At 40.6% G+C, this 14,140-nt stretch overlaps 2 protein-coding genes across 6 annotated transcripts in view; both read left to right on the forward strand.

Moving 5' to 3' along the window:
• The window catches only part of STAM2 (signal transducing adaptor molecule 2), a 36,863-nt gene extending 31,509 nt beyond the window's left edge, over nt 1-5,354 (forward strand). For both annotated transcript variants that reach the window (XM_054043345.1, XM_054043346.1), the window contains exons 13-14: nt 1,057-1,226; nt 1,462-5,354. In XM_054043345.1, coding sequence (XP_053899320.1) covers nt 1,057-1,226; nt 1,462-1,678 — 387 coding nt within the window. In that variant the 3' untranslated portion in view covers nt 1,679-5,354. The remainder of the gene's footprint in view (nt 1-1,056; nt 1,227-1,461) is intronic.
• Nucleotides 5,355-12,526: 7,172 nt separating this feature from the next.
• CACNB4 (calcium voltage-gated channel auxiliary subunit beta 4) overlaps nt 12,527-14,140 on the forward strand; it is a 213,617-nt gene continuing 212,003 nt past the window's right edge. For 2 of the 4 annotated variants that reach the window (XM_054044134.1, XM_054044137.1), the window contains exons 1-2: nt 13,291-13,555; nt 13,921-14,004. In XM_054044134.1, the coding sequence (XP_053900109.1) occupies nt 13,484-13,555; nt 13,921-14,004 (156 nt within the window). In that variant the 5' untranslated portion in view covers nt 13,291-13,483. Of the gene's footprint in view, nt 12,934-13,290; nt 13,645-13,920; nt 14,005-14,140 lie in introns of those variants that run through there. The other 2 variants (XM_054044135.1, XM_054044138.1) reach the window with 2 other exon arrangements.

Below are 14,140 nucleotides of genomic sequence, written 5' to 3' on the forward strand. Positions count from 1 at the left end.
GAAAAAGTAGAATGTGCCTGCATATTTTAGGTGGGTTTTAAATGAATGTTAATTGTTCAGTGTGAAAAGAATAGTTACCATAGCAACTGCCACATCAAAGAAGATGCACTTAACTATTATGCCATGCCTTGAACTCTTGAAAATGATGAAAAATTCATTATATTTCGGGGGAGAAAAGAAATTCTGGATATGAGACAGCTGGAGTTTTTAATATTGCTGATCTCTTCTGAGATACTGCTTCCTGCTGTGGATAAAACAGCAAAATGGTGCTAAGCACAGTTGTATTGCACAAAGTTATGTATTTCCATGTATGTATGTATGTATACTTCATTCCAAATCCAAAACCAATGTGTGCAATATTCATATTTGATTTGTGTGTATACTGCATTGGCTTACCCTGCCTGTGGCTTGAATTGTAAAGACGTTAAGAAAAATCAGTTATTTACATAAGATACATGCCATTTAACACACAGTGGAAATGTTCTTTTAATTTAAGTATGTCTTTAAGAAGCAACATTTCACCAGTATGAATAACCTGATAAACAGTCTCTCAGCTTCTGTTTCTCCTTTGTCAAATGTGAATTGTACCTCCTTAGTGTTAATTTCTGCATTTCTTGACTTAATATAAGGTTCTTATAGCAAGGTTAACTTTTTTCCTGTTGTATACTAACTTACAAAGTCTCTTAGAGTGTATATACAAAGGAGGTACAGGTTAAAAATCACCACCACATCCTCCTGCTGAAAACATTTGCCTACAGTGTGATTTGAAATAGCAACAGTGCAAATTAAGGATGGAATAGTTAGAAAAATGAGGCAGTGTGAATGTAGGCAGTGCATTTATCATCTGAGGGAGATGCATACCTTATTGCAGCTAGAAATGTCTTCAAATGAACATCACCTGATCTTCCTCTAACAAAGTTTCTGGTACACAATATCTGTGTATCTTCTGTTAAATTCCCATCCACCCACATTACATTATTGGGAGATGGGAGAAGGGAGGAGAGTTCCATTCTTTGAGATAGTTGATGCATGGTGTGTGTTCTGTTTCATTTACAGCCATATTCTGTACAACCACATGGTGGGAACTACATGGTTCAGGGTATGCACCAAGTCACTCTTCCCCAAGGCTACAGTCTAGGACCTGATCAGATGGGCCAACTGAGGACCCTGCCTCAAACTATAAATTCTTCAGGAGCAACTCAGCCTGCTCAAGCTTCATATTTAAGGTAACACTTCAGCAAGACTTCAATATAAGATTTGATTTCCCCCAGATAGATTAAAAGTCTAGAGGTGGGTAAATTCTTAATGAATATTGAATGTCACTAAAAAAATTTGTTCTATTTTTGTTACTTCAGAAATGTGAAAAATCAAATCACTTTTGAAATGGCTTATAGTATGATACGCAAATGAACTTGGTAATCATAACCATCACTGTTTTAAAATGATTTTTTTCTGTTGCAGTTCTGGACCAGATTCTGTGGCAAACTCCGGATACATGAACCAGAACTCTGGCCTTCAGTCAGCTACTTACACCCAGCATATGGGAATGTCTGTGGATATGTCAGCTTATCAGAACTCTTCATCTAATTTGCCGCAAGGAGCAGGCTATCCTGTGGCACTTCCACCTCATTCAGTTCCGCAACAACAAACAAATTACCATCCACAGCCTCTCCTTTGAAAATAAACCAAGCTCATATTCCTAAAAGCATTCGTAAATGTTGGTGATCCTCATGATTTAAATAGCCTGTCGTTGGTATACAAGTACACTTTCCCTTGATTAAAATAAACAATCCAATTTGCTTCATTATAAATCTAAGCGATTATTTCAGAGTTAAATGTATTTCAAATTCGACAGTTCAGAATCGTTCTAAAGACAGTTTGAGCTAATGATATAAAAAAAATCATAAATGATTTCAACCCCCACTTAAGTAGCCTCCATCAGCAAAAACTTTCAATCTCATGGAGTATCATTCTCAAATCTAAACTCAAATAAGAGAATCCTTTCCTTTTTTTCTGGAAACTTGAGAGGGTGCTTTAAAATCTAGTTAGGTTGCTTTATCTGTTCTTTTTGTAGTCTTTTCCATTCCATTGTTTTAGAGCATCTTTTCACTTCACTAGTATTTCTTCCAACAAACCCCAATGATTTAGACAAATTATAGTTCTGTTTGTTGCACCATAAGCAGTTCTGCTTTATGGGATGCATTGCATAATAGAACAATTGCATGATAAAGCAAGTGTGAATGGAGAGGGAGACTATTCCTTGATATTATGGCAACGAGGACCATGTAAATACAACAATATGAAAATTCTAGGTTTTTTTGGATTGTTGCCAGACTTGATTTGGTGTTCCAAGGGGGTCTTTTGTTTCCCTTACAAGGAATTAGGTGTGTGTGTGTGGGGGGTTGCTACTAGGGAACCTCTCTTGCTCCTTCTCCAGAAGGGGTTGTACTGCCAGCATCTTGTGGGTACGGGATGCTGCAGAGTAACAAGTGCTCTGAGGTTGCAGGTTACTTAGGTGGCAATTTGTGAAATCTGTCTTTGTTGTTTAAATGTGGGAGAGCTGTCTCATTCCGTTTGGTTAGAGAGAGGCTCAGGAGTGCTGTTTATCAGGGGCCTGTGGGAGTCTGCCTTGTTTGCTCTGTTTGAAAATGGTGGAGGTGAGCTTCAGGAGCACAAAGCTTTATGGACCAGAAAGCTCTCGTCTTTAGGCTTTCTTCTCACTGTCACCGTTCACTTGTCTAAATGAATACATTTGAGAATGTATACTTATACCACTGTGGATCCAAAGCAAAGGTCCTTTGTTAGTGGGACTGTTTTACTCTTTGGATATAAGGAATGGATACACACTGAAAATAACAAGCAGGCCTTTAAAAAAAGGAATCGCCTCATACCTGAGGACCTGTAGCATTCAGTGGAAAAGAAACAAGATCTGGAGACTTTTCCTGACACTTAATTTTTATGGGTGGTTTTTGTAAAAGAGTAAATGAACTACAAGAACTGGATAATCTTCCAAGAATATGGGATTTCTTTCCTTTTATTATTTTAACTTCTGGAAATTTGCACATCACTCTCCTCCAGGTTACTTACTTGGCTTCTTAATATGATTATATTTATTCATATTTTTAATTTTGTTATGAATGGCTGACATTTAGACTGGGAAGAATAATGGATTTATATAAGTTTTCGATAAACAAAATACCTTGGTTAAATGCATGGAAATCTGAAAGCATGTCCACAAATGAGTGTTTTGATGTACATTGTTTTCTACCAAATGAGACCTTGTTACATGGTAGATCTTCCTTGTGTTCTCCCAAAATAAAACTCACTATCTGTTCAGTGCCACCTCCATTTGTCTTACTGTTACTAAATACATTATTTAGTATGATCTTGTTCAGATGTAGCTTCATGTTGGAACAATAAGGTATTCACTATCTGGTCATTTGAAACTCAAGTTTGTGTAACTGGAGCTGTAGTTTTTCCTCTCCAGTGTTTTAATTTGGCATTATCCTTCCAGGTGAAGCTGTTCAGTATAAATGTAAAGTGCTTTAATATGACACCTTTTTAAAGCATTTTGATAATGTATTCCTTGTGTTCTTTTGGTGGGGGGAAGAACCAAGAAAATTCATTTCAAAAACTGCTGTGTAAAATTCTTGCTATTTGAAAATTTGTATTCAAGGACTTATTTTGTTCCAAATAATTTAATCAAATTAAACCCCATTAACATTTATGAAGGTTTTTCATGTTTGTCATTGAAATATAAGGAAAGTTTTTATTGGATTCAAAGTCTTTGAGACAGTATAAATATTGCCCAATATCTTTATTTGGGATTAATAGAGTTGGCTCTGAGTTAGATTAAAGTGTTTGATTAAATTTTGTTCTTTATAATATATGAAGTATAAATAGTGTATATACCCATTTGTGTCTGAGATTTTATACACATGCATATATAGATATACACACTTAAAAACAAAACAGAAACCCCTGACACTTGATGTTGCAGGATTTGGCATCCTATAATCTCTTGTAATCCAAATCATAGGCATTTCTGAAAGTTGTAGATAGTGTAAAATATTTGATTGTTATTAAAATTGTGTATTTAGAGGATTTTGGTGTTAATGGGATCAGTTTTCTCTCTTCATTCTTCTATACCTAATCATATTTATTTTTAAGGTCTGATTGTAGTTAAATATGCTGCCAAAGGAACTGTTTAACTTCAGATTTCTACATTAGGTTTATACCTGCTGTCTTATATCAGGAGTAAATAGTAGATAACTTCTGCTTTTTCATATAAAATAGAAGTTTCTGCAACTTTAAAATGAGAATTTTATTATTGTATTTAACTTTGTTTCATGGGTGTCAAAAACAGACTGCATAAACTTTATTCTACTTTGAGTTGTTTGCTACCTGCTAAAAACTCTTGTGTAAAAATGTCACTTTTTCACTTGAACAATATGTGAGGACATCATTTATCTGTAGTATCACCATGCAGAAAACGTTTTAAAGGATTTTAAAATTTCAGATATCTTTGAATTGGCAAGCACCTTGTCTATTTAATCTGTTTTTAGAAATTCCAGTATTCCAAAATAAAATTGGTCATTAATGTAATTGTTAAAGCTTAAAACATGTTCTGTGTTCATTTTGTTTTGATGAGTGGACTTTCATATTCGTAGCTGCTGTCTTTTGGAGTAGTACAACTCAATGAGCAGTAGTCATTTTGAGAAGAAAGCTGGTGGTGGCTATAAATGCAGCTCTATTCTCTTATTGTAACTGTTTTTCCTATAAGAGCCTTTTTCCGTACTTATGTCTATGCATTTTTCTACACCACAATATTAAATATAAGCAGGATTGGTACCTATAAATTTAGTGAATCTCCTTGTAGGATATTTTCTACACTTGCAGTAGATAAATTATACATGAAACTGATTGCTAAAAAGATCAAAATAATTTCAAAGATTGAATAGATGAAGGGAAGAAGAAGAAATAAAAAGGGGCAGATCCTCGGCTAGTGTAAATTTTCATTGCACCGTTGAAGTCAGTGGAGATTCTGACAACTTTCACCCTGCCTGGTGAGCTGCTTTTCCATAGTGCAGTGTGATTGAATGCAATCTGTGAACTCATTTTGCAGGTTAGGCTCCAGCTGCTTCTGTTTGTCTAGATTTAAACTGAGGAGTTTAAATGCTTATCTAAAGTAAAAGATTATTGGGTGGAAGGAGAAGGGGATTGCAGTTTATAGAAAATACTGTCTTCAGGGAATTTGGAGTGTTAATAGATTTGTTCCATTGGAGTAACCAACTGGCCTTTTGCCTACAGTATGTTTGCATTGCCTTTTGTGAATAAAATTTGTTTAACAAACAGTGGAAAGTTTTCTGTCTGTTTCAAAGTTAGAGAAATATGTAGCTCTGCCAAGTCACACAATTGGTTTTTTGCATACATATATAACATAGCTATAGTATGTTTGACACACAATACTGCTACATACTGGTGGTTGATCCATGTTTGGGTGAAGAATAACTATAGTCCTAACTATATATTATATTCAGTTTTATTGCATATTGCTAGGCCAGAGGTTTTCAAACTGGGGGTCATGAGTTGGCAGCCTCCACCTCAAACTCTGCTTTGCCTCCAGCATTTATAATAGGTTTAAATATAAAAAATGTGTTTTTAATTTATAAGGGGGGGGGGGGGGGCGAATGGGTGTTGCACTCATAGACTTGCTATGTGAAAGGGGTCACCAGTACAAAACTTTGAGAATCACTGTACTAGGTTTTATACATAAGAAAAATACCACTTTTCTAAAATTCAGTTATTAATCTTAAAAGTAAAAGCTAAGAGTAGTACTCTATAAGTAATAGAAACTCTTTTTAGACCACCATTGATACCCATCTAACCAAAATGAGGTTGCCAGCCAACACAATAAGGAAATAACCTCATGGTCCAAAGATTCTGTGTGGCACATCTAAGGCAGGGAACAAAAGGACTACGTAATTCACCAGCCTGATATGCCTGAAAACAAAATGTTCCTATGAGTCATTCTTTAGCTGTAAGTCTCTGGAACATATATTGTCAATCACTTACTTGTATTATCATCTTGAGTCACTTGTAACTTTCATGGGATAGTGTCGGGTCACTTTAGGCCCCAAATATAAGCCTTGGAACAAAAAGCACTTAAAAACCTAACCGCACAAGAAGTGTTTAAAGGATCTTTGTAAAATGTCTGTCAATGGTTTTTCAATCCACACTGCTAAGGTGAGAGAGAATGTGAAACTGATAAACTACAGTGAATCTGGACAATTCCCTAGTGTCTTGATATCCTGGACAGTATATTAATGTGGGAAGTCAGCCAAGCCATGAGATAGGTTAAGATTCATAATTAAAGAAACATTTCCTTAATATTATCAATTTAGATTCAACTGAATTTTAAAAATCTAATTTAGATTTCACCATTCATGCTATTCACTTCTTGCACCACATTCATCTTGGACAAAGAAGCCAGGCTAACTAATTTAATGTAAGGAATTCTAAAATCTGCAATTTGTGTGCATAGAGGACATTAATCAATCTGATTATACTAGGTACTCTGCTTGCTTTCTACCAGATGTCTGTAGGGTGTTACGTTGCCTGGCATACGTTGGGGAAAAATTAAAAAGGGCATATTTCCTCTGTCAGTGAATGTGCTGCTAGATATTGTTCAAAATATAAACAGTGAATTAACAAAACTAATCTAGATAATCCATTGCATAACCATATTAAATGTAGGGCTAATCTCTACTGAATAAAAGCCTACTCTCTAGGTTCAAAAGATGACATATCTTAAAACTGTTATCTGTTGCAAAACGTTCCTTGGCTTCTATCCTTTGCCATTTTCCCACAAGTATCAGATGTTAAAAATAGTGTTTTCCTAAGGAAAACTGACATTTTAAATTGCCCATAGGAGGTGAAACGTGGCAGGAATATATTTGTAAATGGGAGTAAAACTGTTACCATTGTCCTCTGAGAAATGTACCTGTCATGATACTGCCATATCTTCTGTGAACTTTGCTTCCTTTCCCTTCTCCCCCTCAGTCCTGGTCAGAATACACATTCAATACTGGTTTTGCTGGAAAAACCCAATCCTATTCCCAAAGAGTGTGGGAGGAGGTGTCAGTTATGGGTTGTCATTTTTTGTCTAGTAGCAAATATCTTGTAGGTACACACGTCCCCTCCTCACTTCAGTCAGAGGTGTGATGTGCTTCAGGTAAAGCCACAGGAATGGGGAGCAGGAAACCTGGGTCCCGTTTTCAACTCTTCAGATTTCCTGTGCAGCTTTGAACAAATCACTTCATCTCTTTGCCTTATTTTCATGTTCTATAAATTGGAATTAATAGTGTTCTAATTTACCTCATGCCTGTGAAGTAATATTCTGTGGTGGAGGATGCTATAGAAGCACTAAATAGCATTGCAGTTGAAGGCCAAACAACCATAGATTTTAAGTGGCCAGATTTTCTTTCCAGATAAACAATTTTAGAGTCAGTGGGCTAAATTATGCTCCCAGACAAGTTCCTACCTCAGGCATCTGCATTCATACTTCAACCTACCAAGCCCTGAATGTGACACAGTGCAGCGAAGATCCAGTATGCAAGAAGGTATCATTCATGTAAGAAATGTAATGCTGTATGATTCGCTACTGTAAATAACATCGGTTCATTTCTGTTGTAAATACTTTTCAACAAGTGACATCAACTTTGTATGAGAGCAGAGTATTGTTAATAAACATCCCTCAAAATTAGGTACATTTGAGATGAATATCTGCATTTGATTTAATACAGTAGTTTTAATCTGGATATAAATGCACCCAGCTGATGTCTCTTCTGTTAAAAGAAGTGCAGTGCAAAAGCTGGACAAGATATATAGTGGATAAAACATTAACTTATTTTTTTTCTGAAGGCTGATTCAATGTCTCAGACATTTTTAATTGTATTACTTGATGGTTTCAATACAATTTTTCTGTTCTTTATGTTGGAGCTACATCCATGTTTAAAAATCTTTTCATAATCTGCCATCACGTGCTATTTCCATACCACCTTTTTGCTACATCAGCCTGAGTGTTAATGCCTGAACTTTGCTGGAGCACTACGGTGTCTCTGTGCTCTTTCTAGAGTCTGGAAAAACAGAAGGTTCATATCAGCTGCACCTCTTCCTCCTGCTGAACTTCATAGGAATTGCATCTGAGCAGTCTGCTCTGCAATATAATGAGGAAAGCTAACAAAAAAAACCCTAAATGCCTAAATTAAATAAATCTTAACTGAAGCTAGAGGTCAGCAGAAAGTGAGAGTTTGCATGCAGCCACTTCACTGGCTAGGACATGCAAATCATATTGGTGGATTGGTTCTCCCTGAAAAGCTCTTCAGTACCTCTGTGTAAACTTAAAGGCTTGTCTCTCACCAACAGAAGTTGGTCCAATAAAAGATATTACCTCACTCACTTTGTCTCTCTAATACCCTGGGCCTAACACAGCTATAACAACACTGCATACAACAATAGAAATTGAAACTATGCACACTTAATATGAAAAAGCACATATGAAATACATTTGTTCCATCAAGGCATTCTGGGATTAATGTAAGCAGGGGCATTAAAGATGGAATGATTTAGTAACAGCAGAAATGTGATATGCAATGTCAGCCCTACTATGTCAGCACATTGTTATGCTCATACAAAGCACACGGGATCTTTATAGAGAAGGTAAATACACAGCATTTATTGAGAATACCACAGTTAGCATACGCTTTTTAGACACACACATATATACACACACATAGTCCTGCCAGTGATGTTCGTAGTTACCAGTCTGTTGTAACTCAAGTCAATCTAATGGCCAGTTAGATTGAGCACGAGTGTGGAGCTGGGTTCTGTCGGTCGCGATCCGAGGCTTTGCAGGACTGAACCCAGAGTTCCATGGCAAAACACCCCAGCTTTATAGTTGTAAATTTCCATTTGAGTCCATGCATTTTGCAATGTCATCCTGTCATCATTAGTCCGTAAGTGGTGTTATCATTTGATGGTTCTTGTCGGGCTTCCCATCGTTATCTCTTATTTGTTGTCTCACCTTCGGGGGTGCCTGCCTCACCTCTGAGGTCGTCAATGCTGCTAACATGTTTAACATCGGATACAACGGATGTTTTCTGATTGTCTCCTGGTCTTTCCAAGTCTCTCACTTTTTCTTGACCATCTGGACATTTGTGATGGCTTTCACACCTTATCTTTTTCCGATGCATGCGTGTCTCATTCACACAAACAATCTCTTACAGAAACCTTCAAAGGTATACAGATAGCAGTATTGTATATTCAGCAGAATACATTGTAAATCAAGCCTTGCTAAATCTTATAACTAAAACAATTCACATTGGGGCTTCAGGCCCTCAACGTTCCTCTAATCTTCTTAACATAAAAAGCAACAGAGGGTACCGTGGCACCTTCAAGACCAACAGAAGCACTGGGAGCACAAGCCCCCGTGGGCAAGAACCTCACTTCCTCAGATGCAAGAAGAAGATGCATCTGAAGAAGTGAGGCTCCCACCCACGAAAGCCCATGCTCCCAACACCTCTGCTAGTCCCAAAGGTGCCACAGGACCCTCTGTTGCTTTTTACAGATTCAGACTAACACGGGTACCCCTCCGATACTTCTTAACACAGATACAATAGAGAATCCTGTCTTTTACTTCCTAATTTGTAATACATATAGGAAACCATAGTAGCTTTATAACTTATTCTAAAACAAAAGGGTGACCATAATCACTCATAAGGATTGTTCTGGTCTGTCATTCCTTTCTGCTATTCAAAAGGGGTGGCTGACAGGATGAAATTAAATCATACATTAATTCTCATAGTACATTATAAAATCCAGCTCCTACAATTATGCTCTCTATTGAGTATACATAACTGATGGAGTTTGTGTGAATATATAACATAGCACACGTACTGTCTCTGTGGTCATAGAGGCTGTCACTCCTTCCTATTAACATCATCAAGTGCTTGTCCCTTGTCCTGCAAAAATGCTTTGTCCTACTAAGTTTGAGTTTACTACTCACTCTGCCTAAAAGTCTTATATGTAGTTGTATTGCTGGTGAGCCTGTTCCCAAGATAGATATATTTTAAGTTCAAATTTGTAACTGGATATTTCACCATATGCAATAAAAGTACAAGATATGGAGCGTATGACTGTACTTTGCCTTTGCCTTGAAAAGCCAGCCTTGCAAGGTCACTTGTGGTTCTATGCAGGGGCTGCCAATCAGGACTGGGCCAACAACATTTTTTGGGATGTTTTAATTTGTGTGTGAGGTACTGTAAAATGAAAGGCAGAATTTAAGAATAAGCATTGCTAGTACAATAGAAATCTTTACAGGAGGGTGCTGTGTGTAATTTCAGAATTCACCGTTATCACATGCATCTGGTATTCCCACTGTGTATATATAGTGTTGCGCTTTTGCTGAGCAGTAGCAGGTTTTCAGGGCCTTGCTGGTCACTTCGTTGTTTGGCATAAAAATTGATGTGGGGTCAGGTAATTTCTTAATGTACATGTCCTGTTTCCCTGAGCAGAGGTAGCAACAACCTCTAGCAGGAACCTTAGGTCAGGCACCTCTGCCCTGTTCCCAGAAACAGCTGCCTGGGGCTTCTCTCTCACTGTCACTTGCACACAACTCCAGCAGATCCACCTGCTTAAACACGCCTTCTGCCCTTTTTCCTCCCTCAGCCTGTGCGCTTTTCACACGGGAAACTTCTAGTTCAGGGCTTCTCTCCGACCACATGGTCTGGAAAAGGTGGACTAGCAATTAACTCTCCTGTGTTGTGCAACATAAAGGAAGGACAGAGAGGTCCAACAGGTCCCACTGTGCATACCCAGACCCTTAATGAGTCTCTGATGGAAGTTACTGCATGGCATCTTCAACTCTTTCTATTCAGAATTTCATCCTGCGTGTCTATCATCAGTGACTAGAACTGGTTGGAAATTTTCTGACAATGTTTTTCCATTGGGAAAATACCAATTTGTTGAAAGCAAAACATTTAGTGGAAATGTGTCAGTTTTGACAAATCTTCCAGTGGAACATAGGTTTCAAAACTTGTGTGCCAGCCAGGTTTCTTGCCAGTTTGCCCACCCAGCTCTTTGGCATACTGCCTGAAGAACTGCTTTGGAGTTGGGATCCTGATTCCCAGGACTTCCAGGGTCTGTGGTTCCAGGATAGCCAGCATCCCCAGAAAGACTGTCTGAGGACCAGGGAACCCAGGGCTTCTAGCCTCCAGCACCGGCTCCCTGGGTTGACCAACTCTCTGGGCAGCTGGCTCCCCAGGCTTTGAGCATCAGACAGGCTAGGGAAAAGGGAGGTCCAGGAGCCTGGAAGCCCTCTGAATCACTATCTTTGAGGAAGACTGCTGGTGGGAGCTGCCATTGAGCCAGGAATCCCAGAAGACCTGGAAGCTCCTGACTGAAATTGATATGATTCTTCTCAGTTTCAGGAATACCCACCACTTAATAGCAGTGGTGGGCCCATAGCATATTTTGTTTCAGAACATATTTCAGTGCTTCCAAAACAAATTATTGCAGGATTTCAGTTCTGTGAAAATTTTTGAATTTTTTGTCTTTTCATCCCAATTCAGGATGAAAAAAAAATTCTGAAAATTCTAAATGTATTGTAAAATGCAAATTTGGTTTCCTGAGCAGGTCTATCAATGACCCCCAAATCTGCAAGCCAATAGCATCTTTTGCTGTATCATTCATTATGTGTGTGTGTATGCACTGTAAATATATATATTTATTCCCTTCTTTTGTGGTGCATTAAAATGACCACAATTCAGAACAACTGTTTAGCCCCTGCTGTACAACCCACCTGTCTAATAACAAATCATATCAAATCTTTGACTTCTTTTAAAGCAGTAGTGCTCAATCTTGATTTTTCTTTTAAACTGTGGTGTGTGTGCATGCCTTTTCCAATCTGCCCAGTGTGCCAAAAACCCCTTAGAGGCAGTGATAGCTTCATGCAGTAATTATCCCCATCCCTGGACTGAGAACCATTTGAGTGGACCCTTTGCCCACTAATTGACTTCAGTGGTGCTTCACAGGGGTGCATATGCGAGTGCAGGAGCACTGGCTTACTTATGAGATTTCTAGACATGGGGCTGGTTAAAAGCCACATTAAGAGCTTGAGTCTGTGGCTCTAGGGCAGGGGGTTCCCAAACTGAGGGTCGGGACCCTTCAGGGGGTCATGAGGTTATTACATGGGGGGGGGGGTTGCAAGCTGTCAGCCTCCACCCCAAACCCTGCTTTGTCTCCAGCATTTATAATGGTATTAAATATATTAAAAAGTGTTTTTAATTTATGGGGGGAGGGAGGGTCGCACTCAGAGGCTTGCTATGTGAAAGGGATCACCAGCACAAAAGTTTGAGAACCACTGCTCTAGGGGAATACTGCCACATGGCAATTATTATAACAAATTATAATATTAATCTGGTATCTTTTGTTACTTTTGGCGGTAATTTTACCTATTGTCTATCATCTTATTCATACATTGACAGCTCTTTAGGGCAAGGACTGTCTTTATTGTTATACGTTTGTAGGATGTTTAGCATAATGGGGCCCTGGCCTTTATTACAGCATAAGTAATAAATACATAATAATAAACCATGGAAAATGCGTAGGGGGCATACAGTCCATTGGGCTGGAGGGTTATTGAGCATTGAGAGAGAGAAGTTACCAAGAGATGCATAAATATTTGGGAGTTGCAGAGCAAGGTCACTAGTGCATGCTAATCTGGTTAGAAAGGTTAGTACTAGTATTAGTAAAGATCGTCTAGAGGAGGAGCTAGAAGAAAATACATTTCCCATTGCAGGGAGGTGGATGAACCTACCTTACAGTGTGTGCGCTTTTGGGGAGCATGGGTGTGTGCCACACATAGAGGTCATGGTAAGCTAGGGGGCAGGGATAGCTCAGTGGTTTGAGCACTGGCCTGTTAAACGCAGGGTTGTGAGCTCAATCCTTGAGGGGGGACCATTTAGGGATCTGGGGCAAACATCTGTCAGGGACAGTACTTGCTATGAAGGTAGGGGACTAGACTTGATGACCTTTCAAGGTCCCTTCCAGCTCTATGAGATCTCCATTAAAAAAAAATGATGGTGCTACTCCAGGAAAATGGGGGGAGGGGATTGGGAAGTTACTGGATATTTACAGCTGGAGAGTGGACACCCCCCCCCCAAAAAAAAAAAAAGAACTCACTGGCTTCTTCTATCCCCCCACGAGGGTGGCGCCAGTGACCGGGAAAGAGACGCTCTCGCTTTAAGGCGCGGCGATGGAAGCGCTCGCCGCACACGCAGCACAGGGCAGGCTGTCGGGCGCGGGCGCAGCCAGGCAGCCCTGACTGAAGTGGGCAGGGGGAAGCGAAGGCAGCGCTCGCCCCGCTGGCTGGCAGCCCGCTCAGCGCGCCTGGAGCCGGGGCAGAGGCTATGCTGTGCTAGCCATGTCCAAGCACCCGCCCTCCTCCCACAGCAAGAACGGGCTGGCGGACGGGCTGCACACCCCCATCTTCCAGGTGCCTCCCCTGCTCCGCTCTCCGCCTTCCCAGCTCGGGGCTCCGGCGGCTGGAGAGCATCGCCTCGGCGCCGGGCTGCAATGGCTGCGGTGGGTGCTGGTCTGGAGCCTCGCTCGCTCCCGCAATCCCCGGAGGGGCTGGGGCGGGCGAGGGCAGGGCCAGCGGGCTTGGGTTAGGGGGTGACCCGTAACCAGAGCTCCGGGCTGAGCCACCGGCCCTTCGTGTATCCGGGCAGCGTGGCCGGCTCCCCTCCCGGCGCTGGCCAGGCTGGACCGGGCGCTGCCCCGGCGAAGCGGGGTCCCCGCCGGCTCCCCCGCCGCCCGCTCTTGTGACCCGACCTGTCTTTCTTCCCACGGCGAGTGCAGGTGGCCCGCGGGACGGCGACCCGGCGGAGCCGGTTGAAACGATCCGACGGCAGCACAACGTCCACCAGCTTCATCCTCCGGCAGGTACAGTGCGGGCCCGGGGAAAGCGGCGTGGGGAGGAGGCGCTGGCCGCACAGCCCGGCTGGCCGCTGCCTGTCAACGTGCGGGCTGGCTCAGAGATAGTCTGTTGGGCGAGAATCGCGTTTCTCTGGGGAAATGC

This window comes from Malaclemys terrapin, chromosome 11 (genome assembly GCF_027887155.1).
Source record: "Malaclemys terrapin pileata isolate rMalTer1 chromosome 11, rMalTer1.hap1, whole genome shotgun sequence".
NCBI lineage: Eukaryota > Metazoa > Chordata > Testudines > Emydidae > Malaclemys > Malaclemys terrapin.